The 9946-nt window shown below is 52.2% G+C and overlaps 1 protein-coding gene across 2 annotated transcripts in view; it reads left to right on the forward strand.

Moving 5' to 3' along the window:
* Nucleotides 1–9946, forward strand: part of MKL1 (megakaryoblastic leukemia (translocation) 1) — a 201630-nt gene that overhangs the window by 177046 nt on the left and 14638 nt on the right. For both annotated transcript variants that reach the window (XM_023509405.1, XM_023509406.1), the window contains 4 exons: nt 988–1063; nt 2560–2721; nt 6770–6945; nt 7704–7853. In XM_023509405.1, coding sequence (XP_023365173.1) covers nt 988–1063; nt 2560–2721; nt 6770–6945; nt 7704–7853 — 564 coding nt within the window. The remainder of the gene's footprint in view (nt 1–987; nt 1064–2559; nt 2722–6769; nt 6946–7703; nt 7854–9946) is intronic.

The following is a 9946-nucleotide window of genomic DNA, read 5'->3' on the forward strand; positions in this document are numbered from 1 at the left end:
TGAGAAAAGCGAAGAATCTGCACATAAATATTTTAATTTACTCCATCATTATTGCTCTTTAATTCAGTAGTATTTTTAATAAAGAACAATAAGAATATAGGGAAAGCCACCTTCTTTAGAAAAAATGTCAGATTGTGTATCTCGTATTTTTTTTTTTTTAATGCTGTTGAGACAGAGCCTCAAACTGTCACCTTGGGTAGAGTACTGTGGCATCATAGCTCACTGCAACCTCCAACTCCTGGGCTCAAGTGATTCTCCTGCCTCCGCCTCCTAAGTAGCTGGGACGACAGGTGCCCACCATAACACCCAGCTATTTTTTTTGTTGTTGTTGTTGCAGCCGTCATTGTTGTTTGGCAGGCCTGGGTTGGATTCAAACCTACCAGCTCAGGTGTCTGTGGCTGGTGCCTTAGCCACTTGAGCCATAGGCGCCGAACCAATGTAATAGTTTTTTAATAGATTATTAGTAGTGCACTTTCAGAGAGACAAATGGTCTTTTTTTTTTTTTTTTTTGAGATAGAGTCTCGGTTTGTCACTCCTGGTAGGGTGCTATGGTGTCATAGCTCACAGCAACCTCAAACTCTTAGGCTTGAGAGATCTTCTTGCCTCAGCCTCCCAAACAGCTGGAACTACAGGCGCCCACCTCAACACCTGGCTATGTTTTTAGAGATGAGGTCTTGCTGTAGCTCAGGCTGGTTTTGAACTCTTGAGCTCAGGCAATCCACCTGCCTCAGCCTCTCAGAGAGCTGGGATTATAGGCATGAGCCACCGCGCCCAGCCGAGACAAATAGTGTTTAAGGATGGTGCCCTTGGTAGGTACAGTTAGAAGTTGATATGGCCTTCTCTGGCCACAGAACCCTGCCGTTGCCAAATCAAGGTCACAGAGGTAATCAGCAGCAGCCACTATGGCCAAGGCTGTTTTGTGGGCCTGGCCATTCTATAAGATTATATCCTAGACTTGAAAATTTCTTGGTGTGTTTTTTTCTATAGACAGAGGACTATTTGAAACGGAAGATTCGTTCACGGCCTGAGAGATCGGAGCTGGTCAGGATGCATATTTTGGAAGGTGTGTGAGATTGGAAATGCTTCTACATATAAACCCTTTCTTACCGTGTGCTCACCGCTGCACCCACTTCCTTCCTTGTCTCTTTTCTCACTCCCACTGCTATTGGCAGTGAGTGAGCTAGAGTCCTGACACATAAGATAGCTATGTTTTGGTGGCCACTGTTGGTTTGGGGCAGTTTCTAAGAAGCATAATCTCCTGGGTTGGCTTGACTTGTTCTGGGTCTCACCATACTTTGGTATGAAATTGCTTCTCTCTGCCAAGGCAGATCCCTTCTCTTCTCTAAAATCTGTTTTTAAAATGCATTAATTTTCTTTTCTTTATATTCATTCATTTATTCATTCACTTGAGATTTATTTAAAGAGCACCTGTTATTAATTTAAAGAGACCTACAGTACCCTCTTCATCTAAGAGCATTTAAATGTACCCCACCTGCCACAGCCACACACTTCTTTCCACATTTTTATCTCCATAAGATAGAGTTTTACTTTCTTGCCTAGTCTACAGTGCCATAGTGTTAGTCTAGCTCACAGCAACCTCAAACTCCTGGGTTCAAGTGACCTGTTGCTTCAGCATCCTGAGTAGCTAGGACTATAGGTGCCTATCAGAATGCCTGGCTAAGGTTTTTTAAATTTATTTATTTTTATTAAGTCATTTTGTACATAGATCATAAATACATTAATGTCAATATGGGATTCAATGTGTTGAATATTTGTACAAATTGGAGTGCTTACATCCTACTAATCAACATAACCTTCACCTCATTTACCCAATTACAGGATTAAGACATTTGTGTTCTACACCTGATAGATCCAACTTGTACTTTTTTTTTTTGAGACAAAGTCTCACTATGTCGCCCTCTGGAGAGTGCTGTGACATCACAGCTCACAGCAACCTCAAACTCTTGAGCTTAAGTGATTCTTTTGCCTCAGCCTCCCAAGTAGCTGGGACTTCAGGCGCCTGCCACAATGCTGGCTATTTTTTAGAGACAAGGTCTTGCTCTGGCTCAGGCTGGTCTTGAACCTGTGAGCACAGGCAGTCACCTGCCTTGGCCTCCCAGAGTGCTAGGATTATAGGTATGAGCCACCGCACCTGGCCTGCCGAGCTAAGTTTTGAGGCGTCTTCATGGTTGAAAAAACTTTTCCAGTTCCAACTCCACAGTTTGCAGATAGACACTGAGACCCAGAGCAGAGAGGTGAATTACCCCACTTACCACGAAAGTCTGCGGGAGAGCAGAGACCATTCCATTGTCTGTAGCTCTGCAGCTGTACCTCAGAAAGTCCTCTGAGCCAACCTGTGCTTGGTCACAGTCACATGCGACTGTGCCACCCATAGCAGGAGCCTCTTCTTTTGTTCTTATGAGGCTTCACGCTAGGCATCCCCTTCTCTGTCAGGGACGTGCTTTCCATTCTGATGGTCTCTGCTCCTGCCCACAAGGAAGGATAATGAACCAGGCTCACTCATATGTCCTCCTGCACCCCATTATCTCCCATGGACAGAAACCTCGGCTGAGCCTTCCCTCCAGGCCAAGCAGCTGAAGCTCAAGAGAGCCAGGCTAGCCGATGACCTCAACGAGAAGATTGCACAGAGGCCTGGCCCCATGGAGCTGGTGGAGAAGAACATCCTGCCTGTGGAGTCCAGCCTGAAGGAAGCCATCATTGGTGAGGAGGCTCAGTGCTCTGTGTGGGCCCTAGACAGGTGCAGGAGGGAGGGAACACTGTAACCACAGAAGGGCTGGGCTGGGGCTCTTGGCTTCTTGCTCTTAGACTTCCTGCCTAACCTTGGGAGAACTAAGACACAGAGTTGAAGGCCTGATGACAGGTTGTGTGAGCTTGGGACAGTGCCAGCTGCCTCAGGGTTCAGGAACATACAATAGCAAATAGCCGAATAAATAGGAGTCTCTGTTTACTTTCCATCTTTGTACATTCAGGGACTTGTTCCTCTTTCACAGGTTAGGGAGACATCAGACTCAGTATGTGTGAACACGCAGAGATGCCAGGAATTAGAAATAGGTACCTTTTGGTTAGTGAAACTCTTTCTTGGAGCTTGGCCTATTCCATCGATAATTTCACTCAACCAATTGATGGACCCAAGGTGTGTGCTGTGTGCTGGGACCACAGCCCCACGGGGGGGGGGGGGTTTGTTCTGTCTCAGGGAGCTCACATGGAGGAGCCGAAATAGGCAGGTGGATAGAAAGCAGCAAGACAGCAGCAGCTGTGCTAGAGAGAACACCCATGTTCTCCTCTGGGTATTAGAGGGGCCCCAGCCTCAGCAGAAGAGCTGATGGTGAGGCCTAGGGCTGAAGGACAAGTAGGAATCAGCCAAAATACGTTAGTGGGGTGGGGGTGGGGGGGACAGGAGAGCAGCCTGGAACTTGGAGAGAAGGCTATGGAAAGGATGTGTCAAGAGTGGGGGAGGTGAACAGCCCAGGATGTGCAGGGCCTCTGGTGCCATGCTCAGAAAGGGAATAAAGGGTGGCACCTGTGGCTCAGTGAGTAGGGCGCTGGCCCCATATACTGAGGGTGGCGGGTTCAAACCTGGCCACAGCCAAACTGCAATAAAAAATAGCCGGGCGTTGTGGTGGGCGCCTGTAGTCCCAGCTACTCGGGAGGCTGAGTGAGACAAGAGAATCTCCTAAGCCCAAGAGCTGGAGGTTGCTGTGAGTGATGATGACATGGCACTCTACTGAGGGCGACAAAGTGAGACTCTGTCTCTTAAAAAAAAAAAGGGGCAGGGGATAAAAACCCTGTTTTTTCTCCACTCCCCCACTCAGTATGGGTGCTCAGCGGTTTTGGCACTGATGTTCTGGCTTGGTATTGTCCCCTATTTCAAGGTGTCCTCCAGTGGACACCAACTGAATGTTCCCAATTCAATTCTGATACTGTTTACCTAGAGACAGAGTCAGATCCCACAGGCTAAAGGCTCAGCCCCATAGGACTGCCCGGATCAAAGGAGACTGGTGGTTTCTAGGGCCACATCTGCATTGCAGCCACCCTGCCGGAAGCTGGCACACCCTGGGCCCTCAATACCCTTTCCCATTTCAGTGTGTGGCCCTTACAGTTTCGGTGGCAATCATCCTGCCTTATCTCAGTGTTTCTCTCCTTATATTCCTCAGCAGCCCCCAGCTACGGGCCAGCGTACAGACCAGAGAAGTCCTGGACTCTGCAGCCAGCCACAATCTGATAAAAATTTGCTAAGAGCTGGCATTGTGCCAGGCCCTATGTGAATTCCTAGAGTCACAAAGATGAATGAAATAGGACTTGTGCCCTCAAGGAATTCACTCAGTCTGATGTGAGAAGACTGATGTATGAATAAATGATTTCTGAGTCTGGGTCCCAATCAGATGCCAGTGCTGAGTAGGAAGGCCATGTCTCTGTGACACTGCAGCTGAGTTGCCTGCCTTGTGGGACCGTTTGTAGGATCACATGCAGCGATGGATATGTGCCTAGAGGCTTGTGTAATGGTTGCTGCTGCTGTTTTTTCAGCAGTAACGCTTCTTCCAGACCAGTTGACAACTGCTTTCCTGGACATTATAATGGGATGTGTGCCTGTCAGTGGGGGAGAGCCCGGCATGGGGACTGCTGTTAGGGATGGGGACAGGTGGTGGTGGCCAAGAAAGTGCCCACACATGATACAGCATATTTGGGGGCACCCTTGTGGTTGGATCAGTGTTTGCTAAATGGAGAAATACAGAGGGACATTCCAGCAGAGGAAGCAGCATGGCTGTGACCTGGTAGAGCACAACTCAGTTGAGGCATCTGGTACTGACAGTGCCAGGAGATTTGGCCCAGACAGGAGGAGAAGGAGACTGGGTAGAAGCGGGCAGCAGGAGGATAGGGAGAAGGTCCCCCCGAGGCCTGCTGAGAAGGGGGCTGGCAGGGGCTATGGAGTCTCCCCACACTCTCAAGCCCACTTCCATGCAGTAGCACACACACCCGCCCCTTTCCTCCAGGCTACTCATAGTTGTCCTCAAGATCTATGTCTAGCCCTCTTGTCCAGGTAGTCTTGTTGCATCTCTCCTCCGCATGCCCTGAGTGTGTGTGTTTCCCTCTAGCAGAGCATTTACTCTGCTTCAAGGGGACTGAACCAGGAGCTCCTAGAGAGCAGGAACCCTGCTGAGGACCCTGCTGGGACCTTTATCATTACATGTGATCTGCAGACAGTCCCACAAGGCTTGTGACTCAACTGTGGCATCTCAGGGCCATGGCCTTCCTACTCAGCAGCACTGGTATCATTGGAGAGATAAGTAGACTCTGTGATGACGCTGGTCCACACCTGCCCTATGTCTTCCCCAGCGCGGCCAGCCACATCCTTGGGTTGGACTCGTTGGGATGGGAGCTACAATCAGTGCCGGGCACCATGCAGTTGCTGTCCCACAGCAGGTGCCCTTGCTGGGAGTTAGAGGCTGGTGAAAAATCAGGTGTGGGATTGGCATGAAGGATGCATGGCCAGACCCTCTGTGCATTGCATACTCACCCCTTTAAGGACAGTTGCGGGGACAGAGGAGTGAGCTCACCCGTGGACACTCCTGGCTGTCACCACAGTTGCCCAGTGAGGGAGGAGCTCAGGTGTGCCCTTCCGGGTCCCAAGGGAAGAGAGAGCCTCATGTCCTGGTTCTGAAGAGAAAGAGGCTGCTAGGAGGGTTACCGCCTAGAGAAACCCAGCCTGAGACATCACACTTTGTTCTTCTTTCTAATCTGGGGACTTCCCACATGGTGCACCTCTCCAGGCTTGGTAGGATGCTCATCTCTGCATTCGCCACTGCCTCAGCTCCTCCTGTGTGGATAGCAGGCCAGCTCAGAGCCCACCACCCACCTCTTTCTGTGACAGTATGGGCTGAGGTGGTGGTTGTAACCTGGCTCTTGAAATCCCTCCTGGCCTCTGTTCCTGTCTTTTCTCCCCTTTGTGGCCAGAGAGTCCCATGTTGGGACTCTGTGGAAAAGCCCTGAGCTGCCTCTGACCCCAACCAGCCCCAGGAGGACATGCTAACATGGCCGTCCTGGGGGGTGGCTGTGGGTCAGGCCAGGGCATCCACGGGCAGCAGGATGTTTCCTTCTGTTGCCTCTGCTACCCAGGTGTTGGGTCTCTGGGAGTCGTTGGCCTATAAAGGAGGTCACCACATTTCCACTGATTCTCTTTCAGCTGTAGGGACCAGTGTCCCCTTCCTGGGATGCCCCTGTCTGCAGCCTCAGAGCCAGGCTCCTTGGCCTGATCCTGGCCTCTGGGGAAGTCAGACTCACATGGCCGTCACCCTTTCTCACCTGGTCCCTGAGCATCTGTAAGCACCAGGAGAAAGGAGAGTTTTGTATAGGCACAGAGTAGAGACAAAGTACCTCTAATAGCAGGGAACAGGTGAAGTGGAGAGACTGTCTGGTCTCCCAGGAGGAACAGGCAGGAGGCAGGGAGGAAGGAACTTGAAGGCTTAACACAGTATAGGGGAAAAATGAGGTCTTTTCTCAGCCCAAGGAAGCACTCTGATAGCCTATGGGGCCTTTCTGTCCTGTGGTACAGGGTTGTGTTGATGACCTTTTCCAGAGCTGTTTGAACCAAGAAAGCAGGCTGGTTATTAGCCTTCCTTTGCCCGTCTGTCTCTCAGGGAATAGGGGCTGAGGGCAGTCACTTTGCTGTGACAACCTCTGGCCAACAAGCAAGGTTGCTACTGGTGCCTTGGGGCCAGAAGTGGAGCCTCATGGTGGCTTTGGGTTTCAGTGGGCCAGGTGAACTACCCGAAAGTAGCAGACAGCTCTTCCTTTGATGAGGACAGCAGCGATGCCTTATCCCCTGAGCAGCCTGCCAGCCACGAGTCCCAGGGTTCAGTGCCATCACCCCTGGAGGCCCGTGTCAGCGAACCACTGCCCAGTGCCACTTCCGTATCTCCCACTCAGGTGAGCTTGCCCACTTCCAGATGCCTCTCCAGGGTAATTGGGGCTGCCCAGAATAAGGACTGTGTACTGGATGCATGGGTGACAACTCACACGACACAAGGGGCTGGGGGCACCAGTCGCTCAGCATCAGGTGTTTTTACTTTCTTCCTCCAAGACCTGATATGAAATACCCAGGGGTAAGGCAGGAGATATGGGCAGCAGGCCCCTCTTTCCAGCAGCCTACAGCCCTAGGCAGAGGATGCTGACCTGGCCCCATGCTCATGTGTTCCAAGCAGCTGCTTTTTTTTTTTTGAGACAGTCTCACTTTGTCACCCATGGTAGAGTGCTGTGGTGTCATAGCTCACAGCAGCCTCAGACTCTTGGGCTCAAGTGATTCTCATCTCAGCCTCCTGAATAGCTGAAACTACAGGTGCCTGCCACAAAGCGAGGCTATTTTTAGAGATAGGGTCTTGCTCTAGCTCAGGCTGGTTTCAGACTCGTGAGCTCCGGTGATGTGCCCACCTTGGCCTCCCAGAGTGCTGGGATTACAGGCGTGAGCCACTGTGTGTGGCCCCAGCTGCTTTTCTTAAGTGCCTTCAATTTAGGCACACCCCCCCCCCCCACCGCATCTCTTCCTTTGCTGTTGTAGTGCCCTCTTGCTCTGCCACCCTGGTCTGCTCCTCTCATCCCCTGGTCTCTCTGTCTGAGGAGGGGCTGATGGGGCAGCTGGGCACTCCACCTGGAGTTAACCAGGGTCCTCTCTTCTCTTGTCCTCTCAGGTTGTGTCACAGCTCCCAACAGGCCCAGATTCCGGAGAAATGCTCTTCCTGGCAGAGCACCCCCCTCTGCCTCCCCCGCCTCTGCTACCTCCCAGCCTCACCAACGGAACCTCGGTCCCCACTGCCAAGGCCACCCCCACGCTCATTAAGGTACAGTCCCACTGCCCAGCATGTCTTCCCCACCCTGTGCCTCTTGGAGGTCTACTTGAGACTTCATCTCAGCTGTGAGGTGAGGACAGCTGTGGTGGGGGGTGCGTATCTCCTCCCTCCCATCAAGACAGTGGCTGTCCTACTCGCAGCCACTGTCTGTTGAGTAGTGTGCTAGACACTGCGCTAGGGCTTGCTAGTGCTTGATCCTGCCTTCACCCATGAAGATACCCCTGCTGCACAGGGCCTCATGCACCCGAACGAGGCAACTGAGAAGTGGAGTGACAGCCCAGAGTCACGCAGCGACCCTCCACTGGGGGGGAGTGTTTTTTACTTTCCACTGGTGTTTTATACTCCACTGGTGTTTGTTTTTACTTTCTTCCTCCAAGGCCTGATGTGAAATACCCGAAGTTGGCAGGAGACACTGTGCCGTGCACTGCTGGCCTCATATGCAAAGGCCTCTGATACTAAGTTCAGCACCAAAAGCTGGAGCCAGGCCCTCCCCGTCCTGCAGAGCCACCTGCCCAGCATGCTTCCTCCTATCCTCTCCACTCTCCACTTTCTTCTTCTCTGGGTTACCTCCCACAGATCCAATACCTGGCTTGGCACCTCTAGCCATTTAGGACTATCCATGGCAACTCTTCTCTTGCCCTGAGCCTCAGGAGTAGCTGACAGCTCACAGCCTGAAGCGTGTGAGTCTTGCCCTCTGGTCTTTGCCAAGCCTGCACTGTGGCTCTTGGGGCTGCCTGTCTGTCTTGCAGCATTCTCTGGCACTGTCCTATGGTAGCATGCCCAGGCTCCCCATTTGCACATGACTGCCTGTCATCTCTGTGGAGGCCATCGGTACCCTGCCTGTATCAGAAAGTCACTGTGGCTTCTCTGTCACTCTCTCTTTCCCTGGGCCTGGGCCAGCAGGTAATGGCTTCTCCTCTTGGTACTCCTGTGCCCCCATATCCTTTGTTCGCACCAGGACATTGTCTCGCTGGTTAGCCCCTCTCTTGCGTCTGCAGCCTCTTCCTCACGTCCGCAGATGTCACAGGTTTCTCCCCAAATCCCTCCCTCCAGCGCATTTTGGGTTTTGGGGTTTTTTTGAGATAGAGCCTCAAGCTGTCCCCCTGGGTAGAGTGCTGTGGCATCACGGCTCACAGCAACCTCCACTTCCTGGGCTCAAGCGAGTCTCCTGCCTCAGCCTCCCAAGTAGCTGGGACCACAGGCGCCCGCCACAATGCCTGGCTATTTTTTTGGTTGCAGCCGTCATTGTTGCTTGACCGGCCCGGGCTGGATTCGAACCTGCCACCTTAGGTGTATATGTGGCTGGCCCCTTAGCCACTTGAGCCACAGGTGCCGAGCCCCTCCAGCGCATTTCTTGTCACACGCCTGCTGCCTGCCTCTGACCACCACACGTATGAAGGAATCGTCTCTGTGTATTCCGTCTGCACTTCCTCTTTCCTGGTTTATACCTCAGCCTCTCCTGGGTTGGCGCCTGCCCCACCACCAGACTGATACAAGTCTTTCAGGGTCCCTGATCCAGACCCGCCCTCCCCTCCCAGCAGCATCTGTCTCACCACCTGTACCCTGGTGTGTGCCCTGCTCAGCTCTTGGGGTTCCCCTCTCTTTGGCTGGTGTACCCCACTGCCTCCCCTCCTCCTCCCTGTAGGTAGCTACTCCCTGGGGTCTGCCCCTCCTTCCTCCCTGAGGTTCAGTCATCTCTTGGCCTGTGCTCAAGGTCCCTCCTCCAGTTTCTATTTCCATCCACTTGGGGGCTGCTGGCTCCACAGCTCAAAAGACCTTCCCTTTCTCTGCCCTCTCCACACTCCCTGGCAAAACCTCTTGCAGATTCTACGAACCTTAACTTCTCACCTGCCATGCTGCCTATTCTTCATTGGCTGACTCTGCGCAGACCTTCCTTTTGCCCCCATTGCCGCCCGGTTGAGACCCCATCTGACCCCTGCATTAAGTCATCTCTATCTGCCTTTCTTTGCTCAGAAACTTCTAGGTTCTGGGCGGCGCCTGTGGCTCAAAGGAGTAAGGCGCCAGCTCCATATGCCAGAGGTGGTGGGTTCAAACCCATCCCCCGGCCAAAAACTAAAAAAAAA

This window comes from Otolemur garnettii, unplaced genomic scaffold (assembly GCF_000181295.1).
Source record: "Otolemur garnettii isolate 467f Iridium unplaced genomic scaffold, OtoGar3 scaffold00007, whole genome shotgun sequence".
Lineage (NCBI taxonomy): Eukaryota > Metazoa > Chordata > Mammalia > Primates > Galagidae > Otolemur > Otolemur garnettii.